The sequence below is a fragment of the Emys orbicularis genome, chromosome 8 (assembly GCF_028017835.1).
Source record: "Emys orbicularis isolate rEmyOrb1 chromosome 8, rEmyOrb1.hap1, whole genome shotgun sequence".
NCBI classification, from domain to species: Eukaryota; Metazoa; Chordata; order Testudines; family Emydidae; genus Emys; species Emys orbicularis.
Window position 1 is genome coordinate 54,219,677 of NC_088690.1, and position 18,340 is coordinate 54,238,016.

Genomic DNA, 18,340 nt, shown 5'->3' on the forward strand with positions numbered 1-18,340 from the left:
CTACTAATGATTTTTAACTATAACAACCCCCACATTAAAAAAAAAAAACCTACCCAGATTAAATTTATTCATCAACATAAATATTAAATATTCTGCATATACTTGTGCTAGTGCAGATACATCTGTTAACATTCAGATGCTGTGGATCTAACCATAAAAAAATGCACTTACAGAACTAGAAGGAATTTCCATTACAATCCCATCTATTGTCACACATTAACCAAAAGGCTGGCTGTTGAAAAAGGAGGGTAACCCACTTGACCCGTAATTCAGCATGCTGTGATTGTGACTCATCTGGCCCCTAGAATGAAAGTCCACAGTAGTACCTCCTTGTGCTAGGCCATCACAGAGAGAGAGAGAGAGAGATTGCTAACAGAATTTTCCACTGCACACTCATCTCATCACCAAACAAAGTAGCCAACTGACAATGTTTGATTATTGGAGTGGGGAAAAGTACTAGCATTAATACTCTTCTCTTTCCCTACACAGGTGTAACTCATGCAATGGGAGGCAGAGGAGGCCTAAACAGAGGCAATATTAGTTAAAAGTTCTGTAAAGTAATTGAAGCTGTGTATACAGACTGTCAGATTGGCTACTGTTGCTTAAGTGTAATGATTGCAGCGCTAAAAGCAGCATTTTGTACGTAGATTGATGTGCGCACATTTCAATGTCTTTATTAATAAAATTAGACAAACTCTAAGTAAAATGGCTTCTTTCTTTAAAATCCTGTCTTACAAATCATCTTTAGGACACTTATACCAGTCCTTGGATACTGTCTGCCCAGTCTGAGAGGTAACTGATCTTGCTATTCTGCTGGCCACATTCACGTTGTAGTACTGATCTGCAATGAGAGAAGTGCAGTTTAAGTGGAAATTAAAATTCCAGATGTAGGATGTCTTTAGTACATAAAAAGCTCTCTGATTAATGTGCTGAGTTAACATCAGATGCCTCTTTCCCTTTTTATTGTCACGTTGGCAGAACTGGTACATTATATCACACTTGATGCACATGTAGTTGAGAGAGAGGCTTTAATATCAGTTTCCAGACAAAACATTTCATTCGGACATTTACTTTTTTTAGTCACCCAAATTTGAGTATTGGCAATTATCTAATCTTACCCTATAACAGTTATAGCCAGCTAGTGCTTGGAAAACAGTGCCACTTAGTCGAGTCACAGTACCCCATATAAAGCAGTTCCCTTTTTAAAAAGATACTGGCAGCTTGTCAAGTCTCTTGACAAATACTACTTTGAAGCTTTCACGCTGTTCAGAGTTCTCCTGTGAGATATGATCTTTTTTTGAAACCCAAACACAGCTGATTCAGATACACTCAGACATTCTTCATAGTTGTAAAATTGGGTGCACTTGAACAGATAGTGTTAAACAACTGAACGTCCCTCAGCTAAAGACTTGAGAGTTAAGGGGAGAATGTTCTTTGTCTCTGCTGTCTCATGCTCAGTTGAATTCTGTGCCAGCACTTCTCTGAAGGGTCTAAAGAGTTTAAGCCTTTTCTTAAAACTGTAAAAGTGGCACCTTCTTATCCACAGGTGTGCATTGTCTCACTTATTTCATAGGCATGATAGGAATTGTCATAGTAGATCAGAGCAGTGGTGGTCCTAGTCCAGCATCCAGTGCTTTAGAGGTAGGTGTAACAACAAAATCCTTCACTGTGCCGTTACGGGATGCTGCCCAAAGGGAAAGTTTCTCCTTAACCCCATTAGAGGTTGATTTATGCCCTGAAGCACAGGGATTTAAATCCTGAAGTGTCTGAGTGAAATCCTGACTTAACTGAAGTCAGTGGCAAAACTCCTACCACTTCAGTGGTGTGAGGATTTCATTCTTGAATGGTTTGTCATTACAATGACCACTCCAGATAGTCTTGTTATCCCTATCCTTTTTTAATAGGGATAAATCCTTTTTTAATCCTGTCTGCTTGACATCTTGTGGCACTGAGTTTCACAGGCTAGCTATTTCTCTGCTGATCATTTTAAGTAGAAACATCCATTTATTCAGGGATTATGGGCGAAGCTTGAGTTATTGCCATTTTTTTTAAGCCTGAACCCTAGTACTCATTAACTTCATCTTGGCAGTTCTCTTGCAGTGGAAAAGGTCGGTAACTTCACATTTCAGAAAACTACACTTGCCTTTGAGATTTGAATTAATGTGTTTTAGCTTTAACTTACCTTTAGAGAAAACATAGTAATCATAGCCATCTGGCCTTTGGTAGTTAGGTATTGATATAGCTGAGTGAACTACTTTTGGAAATCCTCTCCAGTAAGAATTTATTTTAACCTCATGATGTAATATTCCTGCAGACAAGAAAATTGCTTTAAGTTAGGAAAATATATTAAAACATGGGCTGTGCAAAGCTATAACTTGGGAAGAGAAGCTGAGAGAGAGAACAGCTGCTAGGATGAAGAGATTTAAAAGCAAACATTCAAGAAGTTGAACAGATGAAAAATGCTGTCCTTCAGAAACTATTAATTTTAAAATGAAGATAAAAACCATTTAACATTAAATATAACTGACCAGATGGATTATGGTTGATTCTGAGAGTGTGGTACATGACTGGTGTGCGGTACACGATTGCTGATCTTATTGCACGTTCAAAGCGTTTCCTCTTGATCACAGCTCTGGGTGTGTAAGCTGGGTATCTAACATATACTTTCTTTTTGCACTTTTTGGCTGGTTCTTGATTGTAGATATAATGTTGAACGCTGCCACCTGAAGCAGAAGTTTGTTCCAGTTGTGAAAACAGTTGAATCAGAAATGTCATTAGTACCCTAATATGAACTTGCTAGGCTGGGAAGATAAGAGTCCAAAGGCTATTGAGGAAACTTTCAGCTTGAAATGCCTCAAAATTACATATATGACTTGGAAGTATGATGCTAACAGGACCTGGTCCTAACATTTGTTTACTTCTGTGAGTAGTTCTGTTAAAGTCAATGAGACTATCCATGGTAGTAAGCACTATTCTGAGTAGCGTGAATGGGATCAATACCCTTGAGAAGAAAAGGTGAAATTGTAGGGCACTAGCCTGATGCTGCAGGCTTTCTGCTTACATAATTCCCATTCCTCAAGGGAAAGGATTGCAGGATTGGGTCTATTTTACTTGCCTAGCTGTTTTAATCTGAATAGCGCCTTCAAATGTTCCTGTGTAGATGCTATACCATTCAAATAAGATAAATCCAGTGCTTTACAAGGAAAGAAACCATGACTGAGAAACAGTTCCATACATAGATATGTGGTGATTGGTCTATTTTAGACCTTACCATGCCCCATTAACTTGTGAATGGAATAGCGTTCAAAGGATGGTAAAACTCTTCCTCGTAACCCTATCCTGAAAAGTAAACTTCCATGATCACTTTGGCATTCAAAGGCTGTCTCTGAAGCCTCAGGTTAGCTCAGGATCTTCTGGTGCACTATGTACTGTTCTCATCACTTATCTGTTGCCAGACATGCAGTCTTACTTGAAAATGGAGCAGAGTTTTATTCCCAAAAGAAATAAGCTGAATACTTCTAACATTTGTAGACATGAAACATACCTCTCTTGAAAAAATACACAGATTCTGGCCTTTTGTTGTGTTGTGCTACTGAAAGAACGGCTACTATTTTCCCACTTAGTCCTGCAAATCCTTTTGCAATTTGTTTGGGATATCCCACATCCTTCGCATCGTTAGTGAAACGCCAGTATTGGGAACCCTGAGGATTTAAACAGAAACTTTTACTTAAGGAGAAAAAAATGTCCATTGCTGATAGGTTTCAATGTAGACTACACAGGTGATTATGAAATCCACATCTAATTACTGTTATCCATCAAAATTAAAAATTAATGTTGCTTATGTTCGAGAGATTACTCTGAACTGATTAAACTGAAGCTTTTTAGCAGGAAGCTTTGATACCCACAAATGTGGATTTTACTGGAGTAAACTTTTAAACAAGTCTTTATTTCAAATTGACATTTTGAAACAGTGAAAAACTTGTTTAGATTTCCATTTTGTTTTTTGGAATAATCTCCCCCCACTTACACTAACATATTTCTTCCTTTTACATTAGCTAAAAAAAGGGGGGGAGGGATCTTGAAAATCCTTAAATTGAAAATGGGAACCCCAATTTGCTGATTCCAAAAACAAACATTAAGTTAAAAACAAAATAAAGCTTTTATTTTCTTTTGAAGTTTTCTGCTGAAAACCAACATTTTGACCAAACAATTTCAGACCAGAATTTTTCCTTGAATAGCTCATAGGAGAGATTTCAGCTTTCAAACCAGCCCATCCTTTTCTCAGGCCCTAAGTCTGGACCCTTGGAAAGCAGAAATGTTTCAAGAATTAGATAGGTATTCTGCTCTCTCCTCCACTGATTTATTCCCAACTGTGGACTTCGTGACTACGGACTCCCAGTCGCAGAGGAGCCATTGCTAATTCCCCCCCCCCCATGTAAAACAATAAACAAATCATCAATATTTCCAGAAATAAACTATTTAATTTGAATTATAAACAGTAATATAAAAATAAAGGACTAGGAGAAAGGATGAGAAAAATTCAAACTGATAAATACAAATGTCTATATCAATAGAATCCTGTCAATAATTGCCAAATTGTTATTGCAGGTTTCCAGAGCATGCACTACTGCCTTGGCCATCCAAACCAGCGGTATGCAAAATTCAAGCTTTTCGATCAATAAAGTGTGTCATAGATTCTAGGACTGGAAGGGACCTCGAGAGGTCATCGAGTCCAGTCCCCTGCCCTCATGGCAGGACCAAATACTGTCTAGACCATCCTGTGACAGTGTACCCCATAAGGCTTTATGGGGGGGTGCTTATAAATGTATGTATGACATAACTGGAATATGTTTTGTGCTGCCTGTGCCATGTAATATATCTCTGTAAAGGTTATGGTCTACTATATCTATTCATCCTATTTGTACATGTATATCATTTTCTACTTGAGGTTAAGAATATGGGCTGTATGCTGGCTTGGTTTCTAAGTAAGCTTTGTGAGGCATTTAGTCATCTTTAGGAAGGAATTCGCCAGGTTAAGTACCTGATCAGGAAACACTTGGGGAACAATGCATCTTGGAATGCTCCAATCCACATAAGAAGTCTTCCTGGAGACATGCAAGATACCATGTGGACAATGGCTTCGGCCTGTAAAGAGTGAGTCATGCAGGGACATGTGACTTGCCCAGGTGACTCTAGAACTTGGACATCTTGGAGCTGGACTTTGCATAGGAGTGAGGAGGGGGGTCTCCACCCACAAGAGAGAGTCTATTTAAACCTGTGGGAAACCCCTCCTTTTTGTCTTCAGCTGGCTAAAGAAGGAGCCTCTCCACACCCCCCCAGGATACTTGAAGGAAACTGAAACAAAGGACAGTAACTACAGGGGTTGTGAGTGATTGCTGGACCCAGGCTAAAAGGAGATTAGCCTGTAAAAGGGAGCATTCTGGAACTGGTGAGGAACTTATCTGTATTTAGTTTGATTAGACATAGATTTGCGCATTTTATTTTATTTTACTTGGTGACTTACTTTGTTCTGTCTGTTACTACTTGGAACCACTTAAATCCTATTTTCTGTATTTAATAAAATCACTTTTTATTTAGTAATTCACTCAGAGTATGTATTAATACCTGGGGGAGCAAACAACTGTGCATATCTCTCTATCGGTGATATAGAGGGCGAACAATTTATGAGTTTGCCCTGCATAAGCTTTATGCAGGGTAAAACGGATTTATTTGGGTTTAGACCCCATTGGGAGTTGGGCATCTGAGTGCTAAAGACAAGCACACTTCTGTGAGCTGTTTTCAGGTAAACTTGCAGCTTTGGGACAAGTGATTCAGACCCTGGGTCTGTGTTGAAGCAGACGGGAGTGTCTGGCTCAGCAAGACAGGGTCCTGGAGTCCTGAGCTGGCAGGGAAAACAGGAGCAGGGGTAGTCTTGGTACATAGGGTGGCAGCTCCCAAGGGGGTTTCTGTGATCCAACCCGTCACACATCCCTGACAGACATTTATCTAACCTACTCTTAAATATCTCCAGAGATGGAGATTCCACAACCTCCCTAGGCAATTTATTCCAGTGTTTAACCACCCTGACAGTTAGGAACTTTTTCCTAATGTCCAACCTAAACCTCCCTTGCTGCAGTTTAAGCCCATTGCTTCTTGTTCTATCCTTAGAGGCTAAGGTGAACAAGTTCTCTCCCTCCTCCTTATGACACCCTTTTAGATACCTGAAAACTGCTATCATGTCCCCTCTCAGTCTTCTCTTTTCCAAACTAAACAAACCCAATTCTTTCAGCCTTCCTTCATAGGTCATGTTCTCAAGACCTTTAATCATTCTTGTTGCTCTTCTCTGGACCCTTTCCAATTTCTCCACATCTTTCTTGAAATGCGGTGCCCAGAACTGGACATAATACTCCAGTTGAGGCCTAACCAGCGCAGAGTAGAGCGGAAGAATGACTTCTCGTGTCTTGCTCACAACACACCTGTTAATGCATCCCAGAATCACGTTTGCTTTTTTTGCAACAGCATCACACTGTTGACTCATATTTAGCTTGTGGTCCACTATAACCCCTAGATCCCTTTCTGCCGTACTCCTTCCTAGACAGTCTCTTCCCATTCTGTATGTGTGAAACTGATTGTTCCTTCCTAAGTGGAGCACTTTGCATTTGTCTTTGTTAAACTTCATCCTGTTTACCTCAGACCATTTCTCCAATTTGTCCAGATCCTTTTGAATTATGACATCCTCCAAAGCAGTTGCAATCCCTCCCAGTTTGGTATCATCTGCAAACTTAATAAGCGTACTTTCTATGCCAATATCTAAGTCATTGATGAAGATATTGAACAGAGCCGGTCCCAAAACAGACCCCTGCGGAACCCCACTTGTTATACCTTTCCAGCAGGATTGTGAACCATTAATAACTACTCTCTGAGTACGGTTATCCAGACAGTTATGCACCCACCTTATAGTAGCCCCATCTAAGTTGTAATTGCCTAGTTTATCGATAAGAATATCAAAATATTATTTTCACAAGAATGAACACACCTATGCATATCTTCTTGTGAGGTCTTTAGTCCCTGTGCTGAAATATTTGTCAGTTATTCAGTTTCTCAAAACTATTGAATAAGAAGAGCAGTATGGTCTTGGAGCCTTCATGTGATTTTGTTATGAAAAAATGCCTCTTTAAAAAAGGCATTGTAGCGATCCATCTTTGAAATTTTATATTTGTATTTAATCTCCAGCTCAAATTTGCTCATTTGACAAGTAATGTTTTTCTTAACTGCCAGTCCTAGCCTCATTCTAGGCTATAAAAGTCAAGTTGGGTTTGTGTGTTTTCCTGCTTGTTCATCACCAATAAAAAACTTTGGTTCAAATTACACCCTGGCATACACCTGTGCAACCATAGTGCTTTCAAATTATGCCCTGTAACACCTGTGCAACTATATCAGTCAAGTTACTGAGGCTTCTCTGAAGGCTGCAGTTTGGTCATATTTAACAGTTCTGTTGATTCACAAGCGGACTCACTCCCATAGTTGCATTGGCTCTGCAGTACCAGCAAGATTAAAAAGTAGAAAGGCTTTGTCTACACTGGCAATTGAATGACAAAACTTTTGTCTTTCAGAGGTGTTAACCCCCACCCCTGAAAGACAGAAGTTTTGCCAACGACAAGCACCAGTGTGAACAGCACTTTGTCTGCAGGAGCACTCTCCTGCCAACAGAACTAACCCTGCTTGTTGGAGGTGCAAGTTTTTTATGGGCAGGAAAGCCGATAAACAGGCTACACTGTGTGACTTTTAGCAATACAGCTGTGTTGCTAAAAGCTGTGTAGTGTAGACATAGCCTTAGGGCATGGCTACACTCGAAACTCCAAAGCGCTGCTGCGGGAGCGCTCCCGCGGCAGCGCTTTTTAGTGCGAGTGTGGTCGCGGCACCAGCGCTGGGAGAGAGCTCTCCCAGCGCTGCAAGTACTCCACCTCCCCGAGGGGATTAGCTTACAGCACTGGGAGCACGGCTGCCAGCGCTGGGGCACTGTTTACACTGGCGCTTTACAGCGCTGTAACTTGCTGCGCTCAGCGGGGTGTTTTTTCACACCCCTGAGCGAGAAAGTTGCAGTGCTGTAAAGCGCCAGTGTAGCCATAGCCTTTGTTTTGTTACTGCAGTAAACAGAAGATTCTGAGTACAAATGAGCCAATTTGTTGAGTAAGAAGCTTCTGTTCATAGTACAGTCAGCCTTACTCTTTCTACTTGTTTTGTAGGAATTTCTTATCCTCCAGTGGGAATTGCATCAAACAACACTTGAATACTTTAACACTCCTTTCCTGTTAGGAGCAGTTTAAAAGTACCGAGTTTAAAAGACTTTACATAGCTGTGCTTGTTACACTGCAGATGGCTTAAAGAGCAGGCATCCCCCACCCGTATCCATTGTTTGTTCACATATAACCAGTACTTAAAGTGGTCTGAATTCACCCCCACCCCCATCAATTAATTCTGCCAAAAACCCTCCCATCAATCCTGAGGTTCTTCACCACCAGCCCTCCCTGGCCTGGGCCTGTAGCAGGATCCCTTCTTTCACCTTCCCAGGCTCAGTGTTGCTGAGGAGCTATCTTTTCCTTGCTTGCAGGAAGGGAGGAGGTGCCCTGAGCTGCTGGGCTCTTTCTGGTTGCCTTTCTCTCCTATGAAAGTTGGTGTGAGGGGATGGAGAGCTCTACCAGGCTGCTGTACTTCAGGAGGCAGGCAAGTGGAGAAAGCAGCCATTCAGAAAGGGTTTTTCCTCAGGTGGTACTAAAAATGTGCACACCTCAGCACCCTTCTTAGAAATTCTCTAAGTGCACTTGAAGGACTGTATACTGTGTAACTTACAAATCATAGAAAGAGCACTGCATTCTCTGCTGCAAAGAGGATTTTTGTCTTGTCATAGTACTTGGGATCATTCTGCCTGTTGCAGGTTCTTACCTCAGACATACAACATGGCAATAGGAAAGGAAACCATGTTAAGGCATCAGTGGGAGCCTGAGTGTCACAGCCCCCACACAGCTGCAGCTTGTTAATTCTAGTATATTGTTGCCATGGTTTCGGTAGTCAGTTTTATATCTATATAATGAGTGTTTGAGCACAGGAAAGGATCCAGCTTGACAACTCTGAGAACTGATATTCTCTGGCTATAGAATGCATACAATACAGGCCTCTGCAGCGAAAGCTACCCTTTGTGGGCTCACCAGCATCCTCTCTAACTGCCTTAGAAGGGTTAATTCAGTCTGCATTTCCCTTCAGTCCTTGACCTTTTTCATGAGAATGCCAACAGGAATACTTGTTAAGGCAAACTGGGCAATTAGACAGCTGAGCTCATGAACCTATTTCTTTACTATTACCCTTTGCTATACAGCCCTTCATTGCTTTGTTTTGTTTTTTTCATTCGTAGAGGCATCTGTGAAATTAAATCTTTTAAAACACTCAAACTAAGCAAGATAACTTCCCTACCTTAAAGAAGAAGGTTTTGCCATCACAGTTGCATCTGGAAAAGACAGTATCGATGGGGGATGGAATACCCCAACCCTCAGTGATTTTACGAGGGGACACTGTTGGCTGCCTAGCTGAATCCAGCAGCCAGTAGTAATGACCTGCAAAATAAAAAATAGTTCTAGCCCTGAAAAATCTCACTGATGTGCACCATTTTGCCCCTACTTAAACTTTTATTTTTTTAAATAATAGTACAGACAATGCCACATATAGAAGAATTCTAAATAGTAGAAGCAAGGACCACAGAGCCACCCTCTTTGAAATGGCATAACATCCTTTCTAAGTGCTCAGTCCTGCAAGGCTGAGTGCCCAAGGTAACAGAGGTGGCTCAGCACCTAGCAGGATCAGACCCTCCATGTAATTGCAGCGCCTGGAGCCCAGAAGCATCTGCTGGAAAAGTAACATTCAGCAAGCTTGGGGGAGAAGGAGGACACGGGAAGTCTGCCTAACCTAAGTGGCTGAGGGCAGCAAAGTCTGTGCAATGCTGCTGGGACAGAAAAGAGGAGGAGGAGTTTGACTGACTTGACAGAACAGCCAACCACAACCCCAGAATATCCTTTCTGTGGCTGTGATCACCTAGCCACATGCATGAAGCCTGCACAAACACACTGTTTGGGAAAAGGGCATAGATGGTGCAAAGCCCCTTTGTTCCCAGAAAGAGAAACCGTGCCATCCTGCAGCACCCAGCTTCACAGGGAGGCTTCATCCCAAGCTAGCTGTCCCCAAACAGCTGAAGTACAGAAGGCTTTGAGTGGGGAGAAGAGCCAGCCCTTCCCTTCACCCCTCACACTCATCAAGCTACACATTACGATCAACAAGGAACTCTCAGATTCCACTATTCAGCAGGGGAGGCCTAATTCCCCACCTCCCCTATTAGGCCTCATCAAGGTACCTGGCTTTGAGCAACCTAGGTCCACTCCAGAAGGCGAACTATCTGCACTGAAATGAGATGATACCACAACATTGAGTACTGGCTATGCTACATGTAGTGTTACATACAAAAGGGATCAGGGGTGAGTGAAGGGCTAGTCTGGAGCCCGTCAGGCTCATGTGAGGTCAATAGTTCGGGTTGGTGACCCCAAGCACCCACGTAGTAGTACGCAGAGGTTCACTCCAAGGGCTATGGGTAAGCTCCTTGGCTGCTCTCACTTTTTATTATTTTGTTCTGTTTGTGGGACGCCAGTCACATTTAATTATTAGAGGAGATATGATTATTTTGAGGGATAGAGTGTCTGATTATTGCTGTAGAGGAATTTATTTGGATATTAATTTCCTTTGATTTCTATGCCTTTTCTATCTCTGGCTCCTATCTATACCCCTTATTTTAACTCTACCTTTTTCTCTGTTAGTTTCTTAAAGTCATCTCGTCCTTGCTTCCTATAAAGTTTTAATAATTGTTAATGGGGCTGTATGTTCATGTATTCATCAAACACTAGGAGCAGGCAGAATTAAAAAATTAGAGAAGGGAGCAGCAGTGGGAGTGGAGAAGTTATTAGTGGAGGATGGAAATTGGGATGGGTAAAGGCATGAATTGGTGTTGTGGGGTTCCTGCAAAGAGAAATTTCCATGGCTTTTCTGTAGCCCATATCCTACTTAGCACAATAAAACTAACTTATGTGTAGTTGTCCCCAAAGTTATGCATCGTTATCCCAGCTCCCATTCAGTACAGTAATGCCTATGTGTGTTTATTTTGTTAAGCAGTTTATTTTTTACACTGATCCCAGAGCTGGTATTACAGGTAGTCTTCAGACTCAAGTAGACATTCCTGTATCAGGCCTTGTCTTACACTACAGAGGAAATTCGATCTAAGCTACGCAATTTGAGTTACACGAATAGCGTAACTCAAATCGACGTAGCTTAGATCTACTTACCGCGGGGTCCACACTACGTGATTTCAACGAGAGATGCTCTGCCATCGACTCCCCCTACTCTTCTCAATCCGGTGGAGTATAGGAGTCGACGGGAGAGCGATCTGCGGTCGATTACTGCTTGTTGATCCCTCAGTAAGTGTAGACAAGCCCTCCGTTACATTTGGAAGGTTTACTTCATCACTATAAGGGCTAGAGAATTTTTTGAATGAAATCTTAGATTCTAGAGCATAAACATTGCAATAATTTAACAATAATGTGCCATATGCACCAAAATAAGTGTCCGGTAATTACATTATATTGGGTCCCTGTCTGTTACACATACTTTAAAATGAACCTCTGGAAGTTGAACTTTTTAAGATTCAATCAATTGCTTGTAATACACACAAAATGCATCACATGGCATTTTCATTATATGTTTACATTACACTCCTGGTAGTGATTTGGACAGAGCATCACTCACAAAGGCAAATACTATGCCATGTCCTCTGCCACACTAATTGTGAGGCCCTGGAAATACTATTGAGCTGTTGCCTCCTTTTAGCATCAGGAAGTGGGACTTAAATGGACAATAGCCAAATATATATTATCTGATCATTAGGAAAGGCCAAAAAGTAAGTACTTAATTAAAACATAAGTGAAGGCATGAAAATGATAAAAATCCAGTCGACCACTCACCTCGGAATACAGCTAATGTTCCATTTGGTAAAGCAACTATTCCATCTGCTGGCTTTCCGTTACACAAATTCTTATCTTGTTCATCTGGTACAAAATAATTAGTGTATAGTTTTTTATTTAAATGAAGTTGAAGCTCAAAGAATAGTTTAAAATGCCTTGGGATTGTCAGGTAAAATAAACCTCTTGTTAATGGAACAGACTCTTAGTTTCATTATTTATTGGAGTGTGCACAGGGAAACCTATACTGTGTATTCATCAACTTATTACACTATAAAAAAGCATAAAAGTAAAACTTTGAATAGGAATGCTGCAGACAAGCACCATTCCTTCCTAGTGTTTGAGACTATTCAGGAACCAGGGTTCTGATTCCTATATTTATGTTACAAGTAATAGCTATTGTTCATTTGAGATATGTTATCCAAAGTTTTAACCTTGATATTTGTTACCAAAGAATATAAACTCCGATACTTTTATAGAAATCTATAGTTTTCTTTTGTTAATATTTTGAGTACCTGCATTTCAGAAAAAAAATTGGGTAGAATTCTAAGTATACCATAATAAATAACCAAATTAATTAGCTCTCACATAAAACTCATATTTAATTTTGTATCCATTTCCTGCCTATTTAGTGGATTGCTCTTCTTTGTTTAAATACTATCTTTAAAAACAATGCTTATTTGAAAAAGTCTAAAAGGGCTGAAATATTGTGCATTGGGTAAATGGATTTAGGTCTGATAAGAACTGACTCAAATTGTCCAGAAATCTCTTATAGAAATTTGAAAAAAGAATTTACCTCTTCTGTTTTGTTTTAATCAACTTTTCACAGTTCTCTGTCCTCTGGGTTTTAGCTGGGAAACAAAAAAAAACTGCAGGAAATTTTCAATCCTTCATAGTATATCTGAGCTGTCTCAAACCAAGAGGTCCTGAAAATATTTTTCTTGTCTCCTCTTTCATTCACATAGATAGAGCAGATATAGATTTAGGCTCAGATCCTCGAATGTATTTAGGCATCTAGCTCCCATTGATTTCAACTCTCCATTGGCTTGCACCTCGTGCTGTCATTCACACCAATTAAAAGTGGATGCAAAACCACATCAGAATTCTCCACTCATAAGTGTGAATGAAACAGACACCATGTAATGTTTCCTGTAGCTCTTTTTTTCTTAAGAATGAGTATATGCATAGTTTAAGTTATGTAATCATAAAGGATGGGTGAATACTCTAATATTTAAATATTAGGTCTAGTGGTGCCTACTTGTAGCAAAATATTCAGGAATATGTGAATTTGGAAAACTGTCAAAGGAAAATAATAGGGCTAAAATTTAATTAAAATATAATGGATAGTGAGGGCAAGAACAATATTGCAGCTGGAAGGAGTCTTGAGGGGTGGGATGTGTCTTGTTTTTTATTGTGGGTATCAGTGCAAAATGGCTGCCAAATTAGGTCACATGACTAATAGTTGAACTCTAGCCAATGACTTGCTGGAATACTTTCATGAGACTTGGAAATCTCCCTCTAGCCTTATTCCTTGACCCTGTTTTGATTCATATGTTCCCTGGTACTTACAGTCAATGTTCCAAGTAATCTCTTCAGAAACGTATGGTTCCTGAAATGGAGACATGCTCTGGCTATCTGAGAAATTTCATTTGTTCATCCCTATAAATATAAATGTTACAATTGTAAAGAAATATACCTTTGTAAGTTGTGTTGATCTTGTCCTGTAGTTTGGAGTCTGTGTGTATAGTGGGGCTTCTTTCAGGAGCTTTAGTTGAATAAGATATTGATGAGTATGTTTTAGTGGGGAAATGTGTGACTTCTCTTCTTTCTTCAGGCCTTGTGGTTACGAATCCGCTTGGCAAGGTGGAGGTATGATGCATATCCTTCTCAGCTGTAAAGGTTGAAGACACTATTGAATGTTTTACTGACGTATTTGTGTTCATAGCTATTGGACTTTGCTTGGTAATTTCTTTATCTGAAACAAGATCAATGCTGGTATTAGTCGTAATGCCATGTGACGTTGTTTCCTGTTTTTGAGGGATAGCTGAATTAGATTTTGTTGTTGTCCATGTTATTTTTGTAATGGTTTCCAACCTGTTGTTTTCATCATTGCCATTAGGATTAGGTATACCTCTCAGTGGAACAATAGAAGCTGTGAATGAGATGGCTGGGTAGTCTATAGAGTTAACTTGTTTGGAAGAGGTAGGATTTTGATTGGGTCCCTCATAAGGAACAGGAGTTTCTTTAGGGTTTTCTGTGTTTCTGCGAGGGAAATTACTGTCTGGAAGAGTCATTGGATTAATTGCAGTGGGGCTTGAATTATCTATGTGTTTCTCCTGCTCAGGAGTTACTGGGTGGGTAGCTGGTTTCTGAGCCAAAGAAGGACTGATGATGATCTTGGAAGTTTGTAATTTTTCAGTTGGAAACTGTCTTGTGTTTTTCTGGGTGGTTGTATCTGTAGTGTATGTATTTTCAGAGATGTCTTTGGTTTCAGTAGTCTCCTTGGAAATGGAAGTTGCTGTAGATCTTTTAGTAACAGTAGAAGTTTCTTTTGTGGTTTCAAAATGGACTTTTGTTTCAGGGAGGTCTTTAGGTTGAGAGGTAGAAAGGTTTATGGGTGGAGTAGCAGTAATTTGTATTGCAGACTTAGTGTTTTTTTCAGGTTCAATGGTGGGTTTGGCAGTCGCTTTTACTGGTGGGATTTGAGTGACAGTGGTACCAGGTTTATCTTCTGTTGGTGACACAGGTCTTTCCTGGGAGCCTTTAGCTGTAGTGGACACCTCTTCAGAGACAGTCAGTGTTTCTTTAGTGACAGTACTGACAGTTGTGTCTATTTTACCTGTTGTAGTTGCCTGTTTATCATCAGAAGCTTTTTCTTTTTTATCCACTGTACCTGTCTCTTTGGTAGCAGTTGTTACCTCTTTTTTATTGGTAGTAGAGGTGTCTCTAGTGACAGCATCTGTTTCTTTTTTATTTGCCATAGTTGTCTCTCTGGTAACAGTGGTTATCTCTCTTTTATCAGCTATAGTTATCTCTTTATCAGCAGCAGTTATTTCTGTTGTATCACTTGTCGTTGTCTCTTGGAGAACAGTATTTATCTCTTTTTTTTCATTCATGATTTTTTCTTTGGCTGCAGTAGTCATGCCCTTTGAGTCCTCTGTAGTTCTCTCTTTGATAACAGTAGTTAACTCTTTTTTCTCTTCAGTTGTTGTTTCTTCGGTAGCTGTAGTTTTCTGTCTGTTATCTACAGTCTCTTCTTTATCTGCAGTTGTCAGTTCTATAGCCACAGTTGTTACTTCAGCAGCAATAGGTGTCTGTTTAGTGGTAGTTTGTGTCTTTTTAGCTGCTGCTGTTGTGTCCAGTTTAGCTGTTGTCATTACAGATTTTTTAGCTGCAGTAGCTCTGGATGCAGTAGTTGTGGCTTTATCTATTGTGTCTTTTTCATCTGTTGTTATTATATTGACTGTAGCTATAGTAGTTACGTCTTTTTTATCTGCTGTTTTGTCTTTTTCATCTATTGTCATTACAGTCTCTTTGTCCACGGTAGTTGTGTCTTTTTTACCTGTGGTGGCTAGAGTATCTTTAGTTTCTGTAGTTGTGTCTGTTTGAGGTGCTCTTGTTACAGTCTCCCTAGCTGCTGCAGTTGTGGCTGTTGTAGCCGATGTTACAATCTCTCTATATGCAGTAGTTGTGTCTTTTTTAGTTGTTAAGTATTTTTCATCTGGACTCAATATAATCTCTTCACCTACTGTAGTTGTGTCTTTTTTAGCTGCTGATGTTACAGTGTCTTTAGCTGCAGCAGTTGTGGCTGTTTTAGCTGTTGTTGTTGTTACCGTCTCTCTCTCTGCAGTAATTGTGTCTTTTTTATCTGTTGTGTCTCTTTCCGCTGTAGTCATCACAATCTCTGTGTCCATGGTCGTTGTGTCTTTTTTACCTGTGGTTGTTTTGTCTCTTTCATCTGTTGGCATGTTTTCTTTGTCCACAGTAGTTGTATCTTTTTTGCCTGCTGATGTTACAGTGTCTTGAATTTCTGCAGTTGTGTCTGTTCTAGGTGCTCTTGTTACAGTCTTCCTCACTGCAGAAGTTGTGTCTTTTTTAGTTAAGTCTTTCTCATCTGGAGTTAGTATAATCTCATCGTTTGCTGTGGTTGTGTCTTTTTTATCTGTTGTTTTTATAGTGAATTTAGCTGCAGCTGTGACTGTTTTAGGTGTTACAGTCTCTCTCTCAGCAATAGTTGTGACTTTTTTATCTGTTGTGGTTATTGTTTCTCCAGCTGTTGCAGTTGTTGTGTCTTTCTTTTCTGTTGTTGTTACAGTCTCTTTGCCCAGAGTAGTTAGGTCTCTTTCATCTGTTGTCATTACAGTATCTTTAGCTAGAGTAGTTGTGTCTTTTCTGCGTATTGTTTTATCTGTCGTGGTGCCTTGCTTTTCTGTTGTTGTTTTAGTCTCTTTAGTTGCAGTAGTCATATCATTTTTATCTGTTGTTGTCTTCTCTATGACTGTTGTGGTTGTGATTCTTTTACCTTTTGTCTTCTCTGTGACTGCTGTGGGTGTGACTCTTTTACCTGTTGTCATTGCCATTTTAGCAGCACTAGTTCTGTCACTTTTAGCTGTTGTTGCTTTCCTAGCTGCTGTAGTCATGTCTGTTTTAGCTGTTGTTATCTTCATAGCTACAGTAGTTGTGTCACTTTTAGCTGTTGACTCTTCAGCTGTTTTTGTAGTGTATTTCTTAGATGATGTTGTTGTCTCTATCACTACAGTAGTTTTGTCTCTCTTAGCTGTGGTCATCCCTTTAGCTGTAGTAGTTGTGGCATTTTTCATAGCTGTAGTACTTGTGTCTTTAGCTTTAGTGAAATGAGCTGAATTAGTTAATGCTGAGATCTTAGCCATACTTGTAGTAGTAAGTTGCATGTTGGTCTTCGGACTTAATGTCTTTGTAGTATTCATTTTGAAGGGCATAGTAACTTGATCTGGCTGGGAGGCAGGGGTCTGGCTAAAACTTTCTTCTGACAAAGGAGCTGCTGTTGTACCTTTATTTCCTTGTCTTGAAATTTTTCTGTCAGGGCGCTTTGCAGTAGGAGCAGGCCTGGTACCCACATTGTCCAATCCACTGCCAATCTCCTCAGAAATCTCTCTTATTTCACCAGATGTAGAAGTCCTGGATGAAGTTCTTCTGTTTTTTGAGTCTTGCTCTACAAGAAGTGCATATCAAGTTAAAGCACCACTTTTTATTTTCTCATATTTTGCAGCATTCCAGCATTTGTTCTTTTGGCTTTGACACAGTAACCACTCATATTTTTTTTGTAAACACAGATGGAAATAGTTGCAACTCTTGTGACTTGTACCAATACCTTTTTCATTTTTTTTTCTGTAAAGTTGCACTGTTTTAACTTAAATCAGTTTAGAACCCTATGTGGTTGGTGCAAAACTCTGTGGACATCTTAATTCAATTTAAACGTAGCTTTTATCAGTTTAGTTTAATTCATCAGGAGATAAGGAATTGAGTTAAGCTAAATGATAAAAGCCAGGTTTAAACTGTGTTAAGACTGTCCATGCAAGATTTTACATTGGTTTAACGATTAACCTAATTTAACAATTAACCCTAAATTGGTTTAAAATTACACCTTTAGTTAAGTAAGTGCACCTTTGAAAATAGAAAGGCCTAAGTTATTTTAATTATCACAGACTTATGCCATCTACATTTTTATGTCCTTATGAAACTATCCTAATATTGTGACATGCGGTGATGCACTATGTTGTGTTCTTCCAATGTCAGTTGGTTCTCTAACTGTAATAACAAACCGTGTGAGGAAATGGGAAGTCTCTCTAGGGTTGCCAACTTTCTAACTGCACAAAACCGAACACCCTTGTCCTGCCCCTTCTCTGAGGCCTTGCCACGCTCACTCCATAACCCCTCCCTCCATCGCTGGCTCTCCCCCACCCTCACTCACTCTCTCATTTTCACTGGGCAGGGGAAGGTCCCTTTTCGACCAGACGTTCCGGTGGAGACAGGTTAGATTTTTTTTTACCTTTTCTAGTTGTTAAATACACAAATGGTAAATGTAGATGGTGCTGGGCTGGAAAAAGGATGTGTTCTAGCAAACCCCAGCTTCTGGCCTCACGGGGTTAATGACATATTATACTTGTAATATAAAAGTTAATAGAGTCCAAAGGAGCCTTACGTATTACACAGCCAACCTTAGCGCTGGGCCAAATATGCTCTGATACAGGGCCCAGCAATTTTGAGAGCAACACTGTGTCGGCAATTCTATCCTGTGTGTACCTGCAGTC

General features: G+C 40.0%; 2 protein-coding genes across 2 annotated transcripts in view; one reads left to right on the forward strand and one right to left on the reverse strand.

Moving 5' to 3' along the window:
• Positions 1-670, forward strand: part of TPR (translocated promoter region, nuclear basket protein) — a 68,526-nt gene extending 67,856 nt beyond the window's left edge. The window contains exon 51 of the mRNA XM_065410182.1: positions 490-670. Within this exon, the coding sequence (XP_065266254.1) occupies positions 490-545 (56 nt within the window). The 3' untranslated portion in view covers positions 546-670. The remainder of the gene's footprint in view (positions 1-489) is intronic.
• Positions 671-731: 61 nt separating this feature from the next.
• The window catches only part of PRG4 (proteoglycan 4), a 61,368-nt gene continuing 43,759 nt past the window's right edge, over positions 732-18,340 (reverse strand). The window contains exons 6-12 of the mRNA XM_065409921.1: positions 13,747-17,241; positions 12,054-12,137; positions 9,469-9,608; positions 3,545-3,701; positions 2,529-2,723; positions 2,183-2,308; positions 732-841 (exon numbers count right to left, since the gene is read on the reverse strand). Of these exons, the coding sequence (XP_065265993.1) occupies positions 732-841; positions 2,183-2,308; positions 2,529-2,723; positions 3,545-3,701; positions 9,469-9,608; positions 12,054-12,137; positions 13,747-17,241 (4,307 nt within the window). The remainder of the gene's footprint in view (positions 842-2,182; positions 2,309-2,528; positions 2,724-3,544; positions 3,702-9,468; positions 9,609-12,053; positions 12,138-13,746; positions 17,242-18,340) is intronic.